The sequence below is a fragment of the Symphodus melops genome (genome assembly GCF_947650265.1).
Source record: "Symphodus melops genome assembly, chromosome: 10".
In the NCBI taxonomy this organism is placed as follows: Eukaryota; Metazoa; Chordata; class Actinopteri; order Labriformes; family Labridae; genus Symphodus; species Symphodus melops.
In genome coordinates, this window is record NC_136700.1 from 9,243,399 (window position 1) to 9,262,237 (window position 18,839).

At 38.2% G+C, this 18,839-nt stretch overlaps 4 protein-coding genes across 4 annotated transcripts; all 4 read right to left on the bottom strand.

Annotated features, from left to right (window-relative positions):
• Window positions 1-2,463: 2,463 nt before the first annotated feature.
• Window positions 2,464-5,690, bottom strand: LOC306830688 (extracellular calcium-sensing receptor-like). Its single transcript, XM_079354296.1, has 6 exons — window positions 5,479-5,690; window positions 5,089-5,377; window positions 4,129-4,941; window positions 3,820-4,047; window positions 3,569-3,692; window positions 2,464-3,424 (listed from the first exon to the last, which is right to left on the bottom strand). Exons 1-6 carry the CDS (start codon window positions 5,676-5,678, stop codon window positions 2,505-2,507), a joined length of 2,574 nt encoding a protein of 857 aa, XP_079210422.1. The 5' UTR covers window positions 5,679-5,690; the 3' UTR covers window positions 2,464-2,504.
• Window positions 5,691-5,696: 6 nt separating this feature from the next.
• Window positions 5,697-10,088, bottom strand: LOC306830687 (extracellular calcium-sensing receptor-like). The gene is made up of 6 exons (XM_079354295.1): window positions 9,512-10,088; window positions 9,005-9,302; window positions 8,065-8,850; window positions 7,690-7,917; window positions 7,404-7,527; window positions 5,697-7,067 (listed from the first exon to the last, which is right to left on the bottom strand). The coding sequence occupies exons 1-6, from the start codon at window positions 9,742-9,744 to the stop codon at window positions 6,154-6,156; spliced, it is 2,583 nt and encodes an 860-aa protein (XP_079210421.1). The 5' UTR covers window positions 9,745-10,088; the 3' UTR covers window positions 5,697-6,153.
• A 1,818-nt stretch (window positions 10,089-11,906) lies between these two features.
• Window positions 11,907-17,642, bottom strand: LOC306829987 (extracellular calcium-sensing receptor-like; the record flags this gene model as incomplete). The annotated part of the gene is made up of 6 exons (XM_079353204.1): window positions 11,907-12,817; window positions 12,966-13,089; window positions 13,279-13,506; window positions 13,595-14,401; window positions 17,100-17,388; window positions 17,494-17,642. The coding sequence occupies 6 exons, from the start codon at window positions 17,640-17,642 to the stop codon at window positions 11,907-11,909; spliced, it is 2,508 nt and encodes an 835-aa protein (XP_079209330.1).
• LOC306830686 (uncharacterized protein) lies at window positions 15,526-16,980 on the bottom strand. The gene is made up of 4 exons (XM_079354294.1): window positions 16,514-16,980; window positions 16,309-16,357; window positions 16,056-16,112; window positions 15,526-15,960 (listed from the first exon to the last, which is right to left on the bottom strand). Exons 1-4 carry the CDS (start codon window positions 16,562-16,564, stop codon window positions 15,785-15,787), a joined length of 333 nt encoding a protein of 110 aa, XP_079210420.1. The 5' UTR covers window positions 16,565-16,980; the 3' UTR covers window positions 15,526-15,784.
• Window positions 17,643-18,839: the final 1,197 nt, after the last annotated feature.

The following is an 18,839-nucleotide window of genomic DNA, read 5'->3' on the forward strand; positions in this document are numbered from 1 at the left end:
TCCAGTAGCACTAAAACTGAGACTTTAGATGCATCACTGTTCACATAGATATCATTTAGCACTTTGATAAGAGCAGTCTCAGTGCTGTGCTTTGACCTGAATCCAGACTGAAAAACACTGAAGTATTTATTTTGTACCATAAAAGTGTTAAGTTGCACAAACACTGCTTTTTCGATTATCTTGCCTAAGAAAGGCAAGTTAGATATGGGTCTATAGCTATTAATTGATAAAGCATCCAGATTACTCTTTTTTAGGAGGGGTTTAATCGCTGCTGTCTTTAGCGACTTCGGAAAAGTGCCTGTCTGAAGAGAGCTGTTAACTATCTGCAATACATCTGGTGCAACACAGTTAAAAACATTTTTTAAAAAGCTTGTGGGCAGAATGTCAAGACTGCATGTAGTGGACCTGAGGTGTTGAACTATGTCTGTTAATGCTACAGGATCTAGAAGGTGAAAATGTGCCAGGTTAGCTAAATTGTTTTCATTAGGAGGTACAGGAGTTACAGTCAGGCTGCCTGTAGTAGACTGACTGACTGTCTGTCTAATCTGTTCAATCTTTTGGGTGAAGTGCGATGCAAAGTCATTGCATGCCTTTACAGATAACAGTTCAGCAGGAACTGGTGCTGAGGGGTTGGTCAGCCTGTCCACGACAGTAAACAAAGTCTGAGCATTGTTGCTGTGCTTGTTGATTATCTCAGAGAAGAAGGACTGTCTGGCCTTTTTGAGTTCTAAGTTATATAAGCGGAGCGCCTCTTTAAAGATGTCATAATGAACCTGGAGTTTACTTTTTCTCCACCTGCGCTCAGCTTGTCTACAATCTTTTTTCTTTGTTATAACAAGTGTCCCATTCCTCCAATGGGGCTTTCTTTTTACACAGACAGCTTTGGCCTTGACTGGAGCAACGGCATCAATAATATTTAGAACTTTAGCGCTGAACATATCTACAAGGTCTTTGACAGGAGCTGAGTGTAGAGCTGGTGTGTTAGTGAATGCCTCAGTGAAGAGTGTGCATGTGTTGTCATCAATGTAACGTTTTCTGATCAGCTCTGTTTTGCCTTCTCTGCAGTCAGCCAAGATGGAAGCTTTAAAGGAAACACAACAGTCATCAGAGATGGCAACATCATTCACTACAACATCAGAAACCATTAGACCTCTTGAAATGACCAAGTCCAGAGTGTGTCCCTTGTTATGTGTTGGATTTGTTACATACTCCCTATATTCACCACTGCTGCATTTTCACATGTATGATGTGTTAGACATTGCTTTAAGAATTTAATTTAAAAAGCCTTATAATAACATTTGTTTCATGCCAAATATGGTCATGACTACATCAGTCTTCTGTAAGAAGCCCACAAAAATTAGTTCTGATAAAATGTGCAATTTTCTGTATTCACTGGAATGTGTATGACCAGGCACTGGAAGTGTTGTTTAGATGGGAATGTTGCATCATGAACCCACACAGAATAATGCCAATAGTACAGACCTGGAGTATGTAGATCTGTTGAAAAGACTGAACTTGCATTTATTTCTGAAAGTGTGTGTGTTTTGACTTGTCATGTTTATGTATTTGTAGCGTGTTTGATGTTAATGCAGCACATCTGTTTGCAGCAATTGTATTTGTTTTGGATATGTGCATTGCTTTTGGAAGTACAATGTCTCTGGACATGCTGCACATTTAATCTGTAACAACATGGCCACCGTAATTACAGGCAGTAGAAATGATTATGATAATACACAACTCTTTTCCAAATCCAAATCAGAAATGTACTTATTTAGGATACTGTAGACATACAAAAGTATGACCTTTTTATTTTGATGCCATGAGATTTAAAAAAACGTTAGGTCAAAACTTACAAAATATAATAGATGTTTTAAATTACATCTGTTTTGAGATAGATTTTTAGTTCATAAAAGATTGATGAAGTTATCCTGGGGTCATTGGGCCTCAAACTGTCTCCAGTATGCAAAAGCACTTACAAATGAATACCTTTTTTTTCATTGTTTAAGGCCTTTACACAAAAGTAAATATATGTCACTCAACAGTGACATGAGGTTTTTTTTTGTTTGTTTGTTTTTTTTATCACTGGGAGTGTGATTTTACACACTACTGTATATATTAAATGTCAATTTTAGAGATACATTTGGACGGTGAATGAACTGTTCTTCTTATATTGCTGTAATTCTAACAACATAAATCATACTGTTGAACTTAATGAATAAAAAAAAAAACTAGAAAAAAAAAGTGTAAAAGCAGTTAATATTTAGGGCAGCTTCAGAACAGTGGAAGAGTAAGTGATCTCTTAACCAGTTTTGGAAGTTATTCTAAATAAATTATTATAAATAACACACAAAGCCTTAGAAAAAGTTAAAGATTTATTTGCAGAACATTTTGTTTTAAGCATTGAGGACAAATATGATACAAAGACTAAATGTAATATTTTGGTTGCAAAGAAAATTGGTTAAAAAAAGACAAATATACATGACCAATACTACACATGACATTTGTTAAAAATGTATATCATTATGAGAAGTCTTCCCCATTACGTGTCTCTTTGTATTCTGCTCAGGTTTAAACAAAATTATGAAACTTTTTGGCATAAAAATGCAAAAAAGTAATCCATAACTTGAAGCCAGGATGGCAAATATTTCCACAGCCACAGTGAACTTTCCAGGAGAGCTGACATATGCTGGGATAAAGGTGATCCAGACTGCACAGAATATCAGCATGCTGAAGGTGATGAATTTAGCTTCATTGAAATTATCAGGCAGCTTTCGAGCTAAAAACGCCAGAACAAAACACAGGATAGCAAGAAGGCCTATGTATCCCAACACAGCCCAGAACCCTACAGGTGATCCAAGGGCGCACTCAAGGATAATCTTGTCCTTATAATGTTTCATATTTTTGAAGGGAAAGGGAGGATTGATGGTCAGCCAAAGAATGCAAATTAAAACTTGTATTAGAGTGAAAGCTAGGACACTGAGTCTCTGCTGGGCAGGCCCAAACCATTTCATCACATTACTGCCTGGAAGCGTTGCCCTGAAGGCCATTAACACAACTATCGTTTTCCCTAGAACACATGAGATACAGAGGACAAATGTGATTCCAAATGCTGTGTGTCGCAGCATGCAGGACCACTCAGAGGGCCGGCCGATGAAGGTCAGAGAACACAGGAAGCACAGAGTCAAGGAGAAGAGCAGCAGGAAACTCAGCTCTGAGTTGTTGGCCCGTACTAGTGGTGTTTCTTTGTGGCAGTAGAAGACTAGTGTTGTTATGATAGTGAAGAAAACTCCTAGCAGGGAAAATAAGATCAACAATAATCCTAGGATTTCATTATATGCCAAGAATTCGATTGCTTTTGGGATGCAGGTGTCTCTCTGTTTGTTGGACCAGTACATTGGAGGACATTTCATGCAAATAATTGAATCTGTAAAAGAACAGAGTGTTCGCTGTGAGTGAGTAATTGATCTGTAAGTTACATTTCTCTTTTTTTGAGGAAGTCTTCACATTTGTCATCACATCATCCATTGTCTTGCATTGGTGAATAAAGCAAATGGCATTGTTTATTTACCTGTGACATTACTGATCTCGCCTGAGGGACATGGTATGCAGTCGTAACAACACACTGGCCTGCCTTTCTGTAGGACCTTATGCGTTCCTGGGAGACAGCTCTCACTGCACATTGACACAGGCACCACCTAGACTCACACAAACACAAGTTGTATTTTGTCTGCATAGCATGCTGAGTTAAAAGGGCATCAATAATGATAGTGAAAAACAATATTGTGCATATAAAACTTTGAACTAAATGAATGATCATACCTTGGTCAGACCATTTCCCCACACAACTGGGATGTTATTTGTGATAAATTGATGGCTCTCTGGAAGAGATGCATCATAAATGCCAACTGTGACCCCTTCCATGGTCCCCTTGTTGGTCATTTGTAAATTAACAAGCTCATATCTGGCTGGTGAGTCTCCATTTCTGTCAAAATAAACTCTTTCCCCTTCCTGAGTGGTAAAATTCACAGAGTCCAGATATTGCAAGACCTGAGGACAGAAATTAGGAAGTATTAAACAACAGTGACCTTGAATTCATCAGTCCATCCCACATAAATGGTGGAACCTCACCTGCCATGGTTGAATGTTTTTATTGTCTGCACAGCTTCTGTTTAAAAAGGGCCCTTTGCCCTTGTCACATGTGATCAGGTTATCAAGAGCATGAGCCACTGCATAAACAGACTTGTACACGTTATTAGAGAATCGCAGCTCAGACACATCAGTGAACTGCGAGTCAACATTTTGCAGGCTCTCCAAGCCGGTGCATGGCTTTTTCTGTGCGTTTTCAGTTGCATTCAGAGCACAGTCAAACACATCTTCCCAGAAATCCCTGACGAACTGACTGTCGGGAAACTGTGAAGGTCTGAGCTGCCTTAAGTGCTCCTCCAGCCCGGGAATCTTAGCTTTGCTGACAGTGAATCCTAGTGAGCCCACTAGGATGCTGTATCCCTCACTATCAGTTAGAGAGTGATCTGTGACCCAGGCGTCACTGCCAACCCACTGCAGTCTTGTTATATTCTGTTTGTGCAACACTTTTGCAAGCATCTTAATTTCTCTGTGCGACATAAATGCCATAATCACTTTGGATGTGGCATGTTTAATTATCTCTATTAGCTTCTGCAGTCTTTCAGGTGGATCTGATGATGAAAATGCTTCAGAATATTCAGTGCACACACCTAGTTCTTGTGCAGCGTGGATAAATGCAGACATGCCATTTAAGCCATATTCATTATCCACAGCTATAGCCCCAATCCAGGTCCAACCAAAGTGTTTGATCAGCTTTGCAAGGGCTGTGCTCTGGTAGAAATCACTAGGGATAGTTCTGTAAAAAGTTGGATATTTGTTTCTGTTGCTCAGACAGGCACAGGTTGCAAAATGGCTGATCTGCAGCAAAATACACAAAAAAACAGAATAAATTCACTCTTATTGTTTCTTGGAACATTGTGCTTAATTGCAGATAGTCAAAACAACACATTTACAGTATAACGTAACAGTTTACACAATCTCCATCGATCATTTTTTTTTACTTACCACAGGTATATGAAACTTTCCAACAACTGGTGCAAATGCAATAGTTGGTCTTGATCCAGAATGTCCTAATATAGCCTGCACCGTGTCAGTTTTAGTGCAGTTGTCATCAGTGACTTCTCCCTTCACGCCACTCACCAGAGCTAGCGCAGCTCTCAGTATGTCCATTGTTCCACAGTCACCATAGATCTTGTAGCCCAGTGTAATATTGGAGAGCATGTAAGGACTTTTGTTGATCTCGTTTATAGCAAATATCACAGTTTGAGCAAATTTAAATTCTCTAAAGTTAAAGCTGGGGTGGTAAAAATAGAAAGGAATCATACATATGTTAGTGCCTTAAATGCATGATCAAATACACAAAAAACATTCAAATCTACTTCTAAGAACACATACTTCTTGCATTTCCTTACACCTGGAATTGTCTGAAATGTGTTAACTACATAGTCCTGCCCGGTACGAAATGAAAAAATGGCTCCAATAACAAGGTCACCATCTTGGGCAAGTTCAGGAGGCTGAGCTGAGCCTTGCAGTCGACACACAGAGTCTCCCTCTCTCATTAGAAAAACCAAGAGGATGAGCCTCAGTAATGGCATAGTGCTGCTCTGCACTCAAGGCCAGGCCAATCAGCTCTACAGCTCACTGCAGGGCTTTATACACATAAAATAACAAGTGGGGAAGTCGTCATGGTTGAACTCAGGCCTCAGGAGACCACCGGAAACCAAACAACTTGAGCCAAAAGATGTTTTTGTCCATGACACTGGATTTTATTTTCAATTACAGTTTTACAAAATGAGATTAGATACTAAATTAATTCAAATTAAATTAGGTATTGAGTTAATGCATTTCCTTTGTGCAATATCTTTATGTGATTATATTGTACATTCCAGCACATAGTTTTATCTCAGCATGCTTTGTTACACATTCAAAAACAAAGTCTGTCAATAAAAAGATTTCAACAGGTCTTACGCACTATTAGAATAAGTCTAATACACAGCAGTAAATACACCGTCAGGTAAGAATAATTGCTACCACAAGGCTGCTGCTGCTACTATTGTAATTGTTATGTTTTCAAAAGGACTTTGGCACTCCCTTCCCCATTATATTCTTCTTTGTATTCCTCTCTGGTTTAAATAAGATAATATAACATTTTGGTAAGAAAATACAAATCAGCAATCCGAAACTTGAGGCCAGAATGGCAAAAATCTCCACAGCAACACTGAACTTTCCAGGAGAGCTGACATATGCTGGGATAAAGGTGATCCAGACTGCACAGAATATCAGCATGCTGAAGGTGATCAATTTAGCTTCATTGAAATTATCAGGCAACTTTCGAGCCAGAAAAGCAAGAACAAAACATAACATGGCCAGAAGTCCTATATACCCAAGCACAGCCCAAAAGCCTACAGCTGAGCCAAATGCACACTCTAATATGATTTTGTTCTTGAACTCCTTAAAATTCTTAAAGGGAAAAGGGGGAGAAATTGTCAACCAGAGGATGCATATGAGTATTTGTATCAGAGTAAAACCCAGAACACTGAGTTTTTGCTGTGTCGGCCCAAACCATTTCATCACATTACTGCCTGGTAGTGTCGCCCTGAAGGCCATCAATACAACTATAGTTTTTCCTAGAACACATGAGATACAGAGGACAAATGTGATGCCGAATGCCGTGTGTCGTAGCATGCAGGACCACTCAGAGGGCCGGCCGATGAAGGTCAGAGAACATAGAAAGCACAGAGTCAAGGAGAAGAGAAGTAGGAAGCTCAGCTCTGAGTTGTTGGCCCTCACTATGGGGGTGTGTCTGTGCCTGAAGAAAATGAAAGCCACAACAGCTGTTATGAGTGTTCCTGAAAGTGAGGCTGAAGTGAGGAGTGCTCCCAAAATCTCTTTGTATGATAGAAATTCTGCCTCCTTTTTTACACAAGCATCTCTCCTCTCATTTGACCAGTAGTCGGTCTGGCATTTTTCACAGGTAATTGAATCTGAAAAGTAATATTGAAGCAGAAGTTTGAGATGAAAAATTAGCTTTATAATGCTTTTTATTTATTTAGTGGACACTGAAGTTGGACTTTTAATTATTACAGTCTATTTAATAATTTTGCAATCAAAACATCCTGATCTTGATGTGCATTTCCAGCATTGTTCATAAATTTAAGTATTTGTATCTGCTTAGGCATTTAATGTTGATGGTGTTGATTAACCGGGCTGTCTACAAGTAACTAATACTTCTACAGTACATGCTTATAGAATCTGATTACAAAAGTATGCCATTTCCATAATTAAGTGCATGATTATGGCATCATTGCATATTACTGCACCTGCAGTGTTGCTTATTTCTCCCTCTGCACATCTTAGGCAGTCATAACAGCAGACAGGCTTCCCTTTCTGGAGAACCTTGCGAGTTCCTGGGGGGCATTTTTCACTGCAAACTGATAAAGGCACCTGCATGTACAAATTGAACAATATGCATGGGTATTTTTGAGCTGTTTAAGTAGGCATCAGATTTGAACTTTAATGCATGAAAAACACACATTTTGACTATAAAATGTTTTGGTTTTTTTTCATTTTAAAAGCATATAAATTAACTGTGTTATGGGAGGTTACCTTTTGCGAGTTTTTTGCCCAAATTAAGGACCTGTTTTGCAGAATGAGCTGTTTCTCTGCAGGTAAAGATGCATCATATAGACCAACTGTGACAAAATCCACAACACCATTTTCTTGTGGCTGCCAGTTAATAACTTCATACTTTGCTGGTGGGTCTCCATTCTCATTAAAGTAAACCTCATCTCCTTCCTTTGTTTTGAACTGAATTCCTTGTATGTGCTGTAAAATCTGACAAGATGTGCATACATGTAGATGATTCTGTGCACTCTCAGCAGATCAATACACTTAATACAAGAATTTAAACCTTTTTCTTCGTCCATGCATCTAATGCATGTGAGGAAAGGCTTTCATTTAAACAGTTGGTGTTTAACTTACCATAAATGGATCTAACTGTGCTTTGTTGTTGCATGTTTTATTGCAGTTGAGAATTATATGAAGTGCATGGGCCACAGCATACACTCCTTTGTAAACATTGTTGAAGATAGGCATTAAAGACATATCAGTGAAGCTGTTTTGCACTCCAGTTAGACTTTCCTGACCAGTGCATTCGCTCTGCATCACTTCTATTTTCTTTAACTGACAGTTAAATAATGTCTCCCAAAATTCTGAAAAAATTTGATGACTTGATGAATTAAGCGGCTTCACATCTAACATGAATTCTCTCATACCACTCACATATGCTTTGGGGATTGACAAGCCTATAGCACCATCCAGAATGTGATGCAAGCCTGTGGCTGCAATTTGAGAGTCAAAAATCCAACCCTCACTGCCTACCCATTGATAACCAGTCAAGTTGTGTTCAGACAACTTGTCTGTTAACATATGCATATCTGTGGCAGAGAGGAAAGCAACAATCACTTTGGATGTAGAAGCTTTTATAATGTCAATTGTCTTTTGTATTTTGTCCGGGGGATCTGTTCTAAAGATTGACACTGAGTACTCCAGGCAAATGCCCAGCTGCTGGGCTGTTGCTGTGAAAGTGGCCATGCCATTATTGCCATAATCATCATTTGTTCTTATAGCACCAACCCAAGTCCAACCAAAGTGCTTTACCAACTGTGCCAAGGCTCTGCTCTGGTAGTAGTCGCTTGGGATTGTTCTGAGGAATGACGGATACTTGGTTTTATCACTTAGACAAGCACAAGTAGCTGCATGGCTGATCTATAAGGGGAAAAAAATAAGCCCAATATAAAGATAAACAATATCACACTGACAGTTATTCTTTAAACACGTTGGCTATTACCAGCGACAAGAATTCCAGACTAAAACGTAATTTTTAGAAAAAATACAATTGAAATTCACCTATCTCACTCACCAGTGGAATATGAAAGGATCCAATGACAGTAGCTATAGCCATGCAAGGAGAAGAGAAGGTCTCTCCCATTATGGCCTGCACTTGAGCAGGCCTTTCACATGGTTCCTCAGAGGGTGCAGATACCAATTCATTACCATTGACCAAGGCCAGAGCTACTTTCACAGCTCGAGCAATGGATCCACATGAATCATAGATCTTATAGCCCAGAGTGAGTCCAGGGAGTAGGTCTGTGCTGTTGTTAATCTCCTCTATGGCAAAGCGCATAGCCTGTGTATACTGGAAGCCCCTGAAATTCAAGCTTAGTCCAAACAGTTTCAAAAAGTGCCAACATTGAAAAAGAAACAATCGCATATTAGAAGAAAGCATTTAAAGAGTCTTATTCACAAAATTGTTATTTCTTACTAAAATATTTAGTTTGATAACCATTTTATTACTGTTCTAAATCGTTATACTCTTGTTCTGCGGGTTATATTAAATCTAAATAGAAAACATTATTATATCATTTACCTTATGCACTGAAGTGGCAATGGTTTATGCAAGTAGGTATGCTGTCCTTCTTTCCAGCGACTGTGGAAAGAGAAGATTCCCCCCAACATAATGTCCCCATCCATGGAAATTTGGGGGAATTCCAGATCCCCCCTCCGACTGCACACTGACTTCTCAGCCTGAGAGATATACACAACCCACAATAACAGTCCCAAAGCCCAACCCTTTTCTACCCTTGTCTTAGTCGATGTCATACTGTCTAAGTCCTCTAAACGCACAGTGTGCACTGTTATTTATACATTTTAAAGCAGTGTAAAACTGTCATCACAAGTGTGAAGAGTTGTCTCCGAGGACCTGTAGATGATGTTGGGAGCATGAGTTCTGGGCCTTGGTTTATTAAAAGTATCATGGCTGTCTATGCTAGCAGCTACAACTATAGGCTGCACCAAAGGTGTAATGGTAAATTCAGAGGAACAAGTTATAATTAATAATATAAGAACTAAATACACAAACAAACTAGACAGGACGGGGTACAAAGTTTAGTAGATGAGACTATTAAGGCTCATATCTTGGAAAATGATCTCTGGTTTGTTTCCCTGTTTTGGTCCCCGCTGTTATAGAATTTCTGTAATTACTTAGTTACTGTATAATTTTAATTCACTGTTGCTGAAGTCAGTCAGACCTGATACAGTTACAGCTACAGTTCAGCTTTTTCTAGACACCAAGGAAAGCTTAGAGAGTGTCAACAGCTCTTCCTGACATCTGCAAGGATGTTTGGGAGAACTTGTTTTTCACTCCAAGCTTCTTAACATCAGAGATTAGTCAATGTGGCATGACCCTGATAATAATAATTTCTTTTTGAATATATGCAGGGCCTTTGGAAGTGTCTGGGAGTCATGTTTGAGCATGACACTGAACCACAAGTGTGATGTTGAATCATGTCTTCATGAGTGGGTCTTCTCATCTGATATATAGACTTTCATCAACATAAGCCATCTGAGTCTAAAGAGTCTTCTTGTGTGGATTCAGGTCTTGATAATTTCCTCGACACCCACCAAATATGGAAATCCTTCTTCAATAAATGTTTGGCGGTTTTCTGGCATACAATGTAATTCCCTTAAAACAGCTTTTATAAATCCCCTTGCACAAATATAATAATGTAGTCGCCTCCTTAAACAAGAACAACCAGCCCATATTAATGTTACCATTTCTTCCCACACTCAATGAAAAAAAAGCATTTTTAATCAATATATTAACCTATTTAATGTCAAGCAGTGTGCTGCTCAACACAGTACTGAAACAGCTTTCATTGGTGTGTTAAATAGCACAACCTTAAATACCGGCAAAGGAAAAAGTGTCAGTCAAAGTGTTATTGGATATAAATGCAGCACTTACACTCAGATAATTTACAAGACAATAACTTCTATTGCAGTTGGAACCTTATCTCAACACAACCATCCTTAACGTCTTAGGTCCCACAGTGGTTGATCTTTAGGCTTTTACACAACCTTTAAATTGCTCTCGCTTAGAAAAAAAGTTCATCTGATTACTTTTTATTAACAAAGCTCTGAATCACAGCAGAAGTGATCCGATCATACCTAACGCAAGGTGTGGTGTAGTAAACAGTTATGAAGTCAAACCTGTTGGGCTCAATGATTTTAATAAGGTTAGATGTTTTTTTTTTACACATCCAATTCAGTAGAGAAGTTATTATGGTAGATTTTTTAATTCTGATATGAATGACAATAAAAGAAGATTCTCTAACAAGCTTCTTTAACATTGGATTGGATGTACAGACAAAATATACAAAAATAATAGAAGCATGTGCAGTCAAGAAGAAAATCTCTCAATGAGAATCTCTCTATTGTATTTTAATATAAAGATATGTATGTGTTTATTAAAGAAATAGTGCAAGGTTCAAAATAAATGAGATGAATTGACTTAGTATTTGTGCATGGGGACATTTTATTGGTAATTCATTGTTTCTCAAGAGACAGAATCAGACATACAAACTAAAATCATGAAGATGATGTTTATCAAACATACAAACTATATTGCCAAACATTTTTAATGTTAGACATAGTTTCCTAAATCCTGTACAGATTCGTATCATGATTGTAAGAACAAAAGTTATTGATTTTTTGTCAACTGAAAAGAACACACATTTTATAGCACATTTGATGTAATATATATACAGTATGTTGTTTAAGCATTGAATCCATTTTAAGCCCTCCATACACACCATAAAGATGATTTTTCACTAAAGCTAAATAATCTGCCCTTTCATTTAAAATGTACTGTGGTTTGTGTGACCACACAATTTACATATGCTCAAAATATTTTTACATGTGAAGTGTTTATGCATTGAATAATATGAGGCAAAAAAAACTGGTAAATAATAAGAGTGAGAAAAATCTCAAAGGAATTTTGGGGTCACTTTCGTCATCATAAGTTTCCTAGTATTTTTCTCAGGCTTTAATAAGATGATATAGCACTTGGGCAAAAACATACAAAACAGCATTCCATAACTTGAAGCAAGAATGGCAAATATTTCCACAGCCACAGTGAACTTTCCAGGAGAGCTTACATACGCTGGGATAAAGGTGATCCAGACTGCACAGAATATCAGCATGCTGAAGGTGATGAATTTAGCTTCATTGAAATTATCAGGCAGCTTTCGAGCCAGAAAAGCAAGGACAAAGCATAACCCAGCCAGAAGTCCTATATAACCCAAAACCACCCAAAACACAATAGGTGAACCTAAATTACACTCAAGAACTATCCTGTCAACAGCTTGATCTGTGTTTTTGTGAGGGTAAGGTGGAGCAAGTGTTAGCCACAGCACACAAACAAAGACCTGCAGCGAAGTACAACTAAGAACACTTGTTCTTTGAATTGAAGCTGCACATTGAGGAACTGTGCTTGATGGCCTTTTAGCCTCAAATGCATTAACCACTGTTATTGTTTTAGCTAACACACAAGAAATGCACAAGGCAAAAGTGATGCCAAAAGCTGTGTGTCGCAGCATGCAGGACCACCCAATGGGTTGGCCAATGAAGGTCAGAGAACACAGGAAACACAAAGTTAATGAGAAGAGCAGCAGGAAGCTCAGCTCAGCATTACTTGCTTTGACAAGAGGTGTGTGACGAAAGTAAAAAAAGACACATGACACCACCACAGTTAGACTTGCTCCAAAAAATGAGACGGCAGCGAGGAGGGCCCCCATGGTTTCTCCATAAGATAGAAACTCAATTATCTTTGGAACACATTGGCTATGGTCCTCATTTGACCAGTAGTCTATAGGACAAAGTGAGCACTCTGCAGAACCTAAAAAAAAAACAAGAAACATCGAAATGTGTTCACTCTTTGAGCAGAGTTTCTATTTGAAGGGAAATATATCTGAAAGCTGTGATTTCATTTTGATTTATTTTTGAACATTATTTGTCATAAATATGTCAAGAACACTTATACTCACTACTGGAGTTGCTGATCTCTCCAGCAGCACAGGCAATGCAGGAAAAGCAGCAGATGGGTTTGCCTTTAATCATAGCCTGACGAAAACCTGGCAGACAACTCTCACTGCAGACGGACTTTGGCCTCTGTAACAACAACACAAGTCAGTTCATATTATGTTCACTTATTCGTCTTATTTTTATTTTTTTTCTTGAAAGCTCTAGGTTAAGTTTCAAACCTTGATTTTACACATATATTCTACAATTGGTAATTCAGCCTAAACACATCTTACGGTACATAAAATCAATAAGAAGCATATGTAAAATGTTCAACACCTTATGGGATCCTTTAGCCCAGGTTATGTTTATTTCATTTATAGTCAACTGCTTTCCATTGGGTAGTGAACCATTGTAGCTCCCTATAGGCACAAACACTGTATCTCCTGCTGGGTTTCTCTGCCAATTCACCAGCTCATAAATTGCTGCAGGGTCACCATTTCCATCAAAATATTGCTTTTCTTCTGATCGGAGAGTGAAATTTACATCTTGAAGGTATTTCACAACCTAGCAATAGAGAAGAGTGACAAGATAGATTAAAATACTGGGAATGTAATTCAAATCATTCACACAATATATGAAGGCAACCTTTTACCTGTTTTGACTCAAAGTCATCTTTCCAGAGACATGACTGGTTCATCGCTCCACCTTGTCCACATTTTAACATGTTGTGCATTGCATGAGCCACAGCATACACAGCCTTATACACATTGTTCGATATCCTTAGCTCTGACACGTCTGTGAAAGGATTTTTAATATCCTGCAGTCTCTCATAACCAGAACACTGGGGCTGCTGAAGCTGACTGGATTGGAAACTGCAGTCAAATGTGGCTTCCCAGAACTCTCTGAGCAGATTATTCTGAGGGTTCTGACTTGGGTTAACTTTCAAAAGAAACTCTTGCAAACCCTTAATCTTCGTATTTCTAATGGTGAAGCCCAGAGAACCCATTAGGATTTCTGAGTTCCTCTTATGGGCCAAATGACCTGCTGTAATCCAGGATTCACTGCCTACCCATTGAAGCCCAGTCAAGTTCTGTTTCAGAGCTTCCTCAAGCAGAACATCCATTTCACTGTGGGAAAGGAATGCAATTAAAACCCTTGCACTGCTGCTTTGGATAACTTTGACCACCTTTGCAATCTGCTCACTGCGATCAGCTGTCCTTGAGATTGCTTCTGAGTACTCAATACAAACCCCTTCCTGACTAGCTGCTTTAATAAAAGTTGCCATGCCATTGTTTCCATAATCAGTGTCACTTCTAACTGCTCCAACCCAGGTCCAGCCAAAGTGCTTAACAAGTTTCGCAAGGGCTCTGCTCTGGTAATGGTCACTTGGTATGGTTCTGAAGAAGGAGGGGTACTCCTTTCTGTTACTGAGGCACGCACAGGTGGCAAAATGGCTAATCTATTGGAAGAGAAAAAGAGGGGGGGAAATAATCAGTTCCTTCAATTCTAAAGGTCAAAGCCTGACACTTTTGTTATAAAATAAAGGCAGAACATGTATTATCGAATCCATTATCAGTTCATCCAAACATTACAGTTTGTCTTTACCTGTTTTAATCTCATTATTTTACCTTAGTTTTTGAATTGTGGGGTGGGGTGTGGGAGGGAGGGAGTTTTGTTGTTAATGTGTTATTTTAATAAAGCACTTTGTGATGCAACCTTGTCTGAAAAGTGCTATACAACTAATGTTTAATTTATTGACAGCCTCGAAAGAACCAACAAAAAACCAAAGCTTTGCTGGCACATCATAGTGAGATTAACATTAACTCTTTCCCCGCCAGAGAATTCTAGAATGTTTGCCAGCCAGCGCCAGCCTTTTTCACCATTTTCACCAATCTTTCAAGACTCACAGAATATTTTGTTCTTTGAATATGTAAATATTGAATACATCAAAAGAAAGATCAGAGCCTCTGCTTTCATATACAAAAAACTATTTTATTCAAACTTCATTCAATCTTTTTTTATCAGCACTTGAATATCGGCCATTTTCACAAAAAAACCACATTCCGGACAAAAAGCTGAGAAAACAGCACTTTTGTAAAACACACTTATTTTCAAGAAAAAAAAGTGATTTTGAGTTTACATTTGGATTCTTTTTACTTTCATTTGCCAACTACAGTTATATTTTAAAATAAATAACTAAAATAAATAAAAATGATTACATAAAATTATTAATTTTCTTTGAATAGTGTAGCACTACAACATTTACAAACTATATTATACATTTTTCTTCTCTTATACACTCAGAAATACTTTGTTTTTACAAACACTTAAATATCATTATTATTTTCAATAATAAAACATTAGTTGAACAAAAACCTGATCAAGAAGAGAGACAGCTGTGTCTTCCAGGGAAGTGCCTTCTCCGCAATAGGGTTTCATGTTGTAACAGTACTCTGTGTCAGAATCACAAAGGATGTAGGATTTGAACCCATATTTGACAGGTTTTTGGGGATCGTACACCCTGAACGCTCGCCGTCCACACCACAGAAGCATACCCTCATTAATGCAAATGTTGGTGTTAGGTTGATACATTTGACTGAATTTAGATATAAGGTAATATAAGACAGGGCGGACTTTGTACAACCTGTCAGTGCTATTTGCTGGCCTTGATTCATAATCATTGGAGTGTAGAAATCTCCATATGATTTCAAACCGGTTGCGGGACATGACCTTGTTGAAGTAGGGGGTGACCAAAATGTCATCTGTAGACCAGTACATTTCAAGGTCAGGCTTACGAATGATATGATCAAGAGCAGCAGCATCATTTAGAGGTCCAGGATTCTCAGTGAAAAGGAAAGTCTTTTGGCTGCCAGTTCATTTCTTTCCACATCAGATTACCTGGACCAGGACCTGCACCTGGCTGGTTTACAGACCCTCTTGCTTGGTCACCAGGTACTTGACCTCCACCACACCCATAAGATCCACAGGTCCGACCTCTGCCTCTTTGCTGTGTTCGACCTGTAAATAATTAGAAAGACATTTTTTTTATTCAACAGTGTGATGTGCACAAAGAGAGAAACGTTATTTTTCGGCCTCTTCATATCACATCTTACCTTTTTCACCTTGGGTAGGTCTGTATAAAGGACACCTGGGCCTTGAATCCCTGGACTCTGTGTGTAAAATGACAGTAAAATGTCAAACAAATATTCATTTGGTAAATAGTTTGTGTACAAAATGAAAGCTAAATTATTTCTTTTTTTATCTTCTCTCACAAGTTAGCAGATGCTCTTGTCTTGTAGTATCTAATAATCATACAATCCAAGTAACATACTATCAAACTAAATAAAATATGTTATCATGACTCACCTCTTGCACCTACGTGTATGTCTGGACCTTGGAGACCTGGACTCTGTGTCTGGAAATTACAATAAAATGTCCGTCAAAAATTCGTTTTGTACATAGTTTATGTACAAAACTGAGAGATATGTTATTTCGACGTCACGTTATCTCATGAATTATCAGATGCATATGCTATCATGGTGAATCAAAAAATAACGTGATCATATCTTACCTCTGACACGTCCTGAATCCCTCCATTCACTGTCGCCGCTGCTGTCTTCATCCAGATCAGTTTCACGGAGGTCAAAAAATGAATTATCAGAGTCTGTATCGATAATTAACTCTGTAGTTTCCGCAGCCGAATATCTCCTTGCTGGCGCCGGCATGTTTGTACTGTTCAAGAGCTTTTATCTCATATCTATACGGCTAATGTTGACTTTTTGACGCGCGTCAAACTCACATACAGACTGATAGAACTCCGCCCGCTGGAAAATAAGGACTAAGAAAATGTTTATTTTTTTTCTCTCTACTTTCCCGCGGGTGGTCTTGTTTGTTGGTTTTTGACCCCACAGTCCTGTAACTTTTTCACAATGTCCGCCAGAGCGCCCCCTATCGTATTACACTGAAAACACCAATTGACGGAATATTCCGTCAATGGCGGGGAACGGTTGGGTTCCAAATGACGGAATATTCCGTCAATGGCGGAGAATGAGTTAAGCTCTAGTGTGCCTAGATAGTAAAATCAGGCCTTTTGGAAAAAAGGAAATATTGGGACAAAAAAAACAACAAAACAACACATTATAGATATAAATATTTACCACTGGAACTTGGAATATCCCTAAAATTTGTAGCATCACAATTGTTGAAGAGGACTCAGAGGCTCCAATGACAGCATGAACCGATGACTGGCTGGAACAGTTTTTTCCCACACTCCTTTCTTGTCCATTCATTAAACTCATGGCTGCACGTGTGGAAGGCAGCGTTAAACCGCAGGTGTCAAATAATTTATAACCAATTGTAATATTAGGTAGCAGCAAGCTGCTGTTGTTGATCTCCTCAATAGCAAAAATCATTGTTTGAGCAAAACGAAATTCTCTGAACTGTATCCTGAAAAAAGTAAGAACATTTTCCACCAGCTGTTTTCAGACATTGTGTATCATTTACTCTTTTAAATAAGTAACACATTATTATATCAGAGACATCAAACAGTACCTGGAGCATGTTAGTGGTTCTGGAGATTCTGTGAAAAAGAGTGAAGCCTTTGAGACTTGGCTATGGATGGAAAAGGCTCCTCCAATTGTGATATCTCCTTTCCTTGATAACAGAGGAAACTCAGGGCTTCCAAGCTTCTTACAATGCATGGTATCTTCCTTGGCTCCAAAGGCTCCAAGAAAAAGCACAAACAAGAACATATTTACACTGTTACACATCTGGTGTAGGCACACAAGCACCTGCTTACTAATAAGCCTTTTTATCATTGATTAAAATGTGCATCTCCTTGGGGAAGAGTTTATGCATGATGACGCTGACTTTGGTCAACTTGAAAAAAAAAAAAAAGATTTGTGTTGGCCAGTGTGCTGTTCTTCCCTTTATAATTTGTTCTGTTTATAGATGTTTTTGTCATTATTTTCCACACTTAACATGTGGGGAGTGTTTGTCTGGACCACTGTAGTTCCTAAACAAAGTCTGAAGTGTCTCTTATTTACAATAAATCATCAGTACTATATCTAATATAGAGTTTGCAGGGTAAAATATTCCAGATTACAAAAATCCTAAAGAGCTATCCCATTTTTAGACAGACAGCTGTTAAATTTCTTCTCTCTTTGGGTCTGAACCAGCTATAGAAATATTGAAGTGGAACCTCACGTTTATTCAGCAAATATTGTTTATTTTCCATTTATTTATTTATTACATATTTTCTGGTTTGTATTGATAAAAAGCCTGGATTCTGTCTTGCTATTCTGAATGACAAGTATGCTAGAAAATAGCAAATACTAGTAATACTAGTTATGCAGAGGCTAACTGATCAAAGAAGAGCTTTATTTGATAGACAATATGTATCCATGCTTTATATATGTATTTATTTTGCTTAAAGACTAAGTTCTTCTTGTCATGAGATATTTATGTAAGATATTTGCAAAATGCTTGTGGGAGGACAGCGTAAGTGGATATGACTTCTCAGCTTTTTGGAAGTACCAGGAGCCTTTTGTTTAGTACCAGGAACTTTTTTAGGTACCAGGAACTTTTTTGTCATCCGAGGAACCTTTTTAAGTACCAGGAACTTTTTTTAAGTACAAGAAACTTTCTGGAACTACCAGGAACCTTTTTAAGTACTAGGAACGTTTTTGTTAAGTCCCAGGAAACTTTGTAAGTACCAGGAACCTTTTGTTAAGTACCAGGAACCTTTTGTAAGGAAAACAAAAAGAAAATACACAGGATGCATGCAATAGAACATTTAGTAGATGAGACTATTTAGGCTCATATCTTGTCAAATTATCTTTAGTTTCTTTTCCTGTTTTGGTCCCCAACCGATATAAAGACCCTTATTTAATAATGTT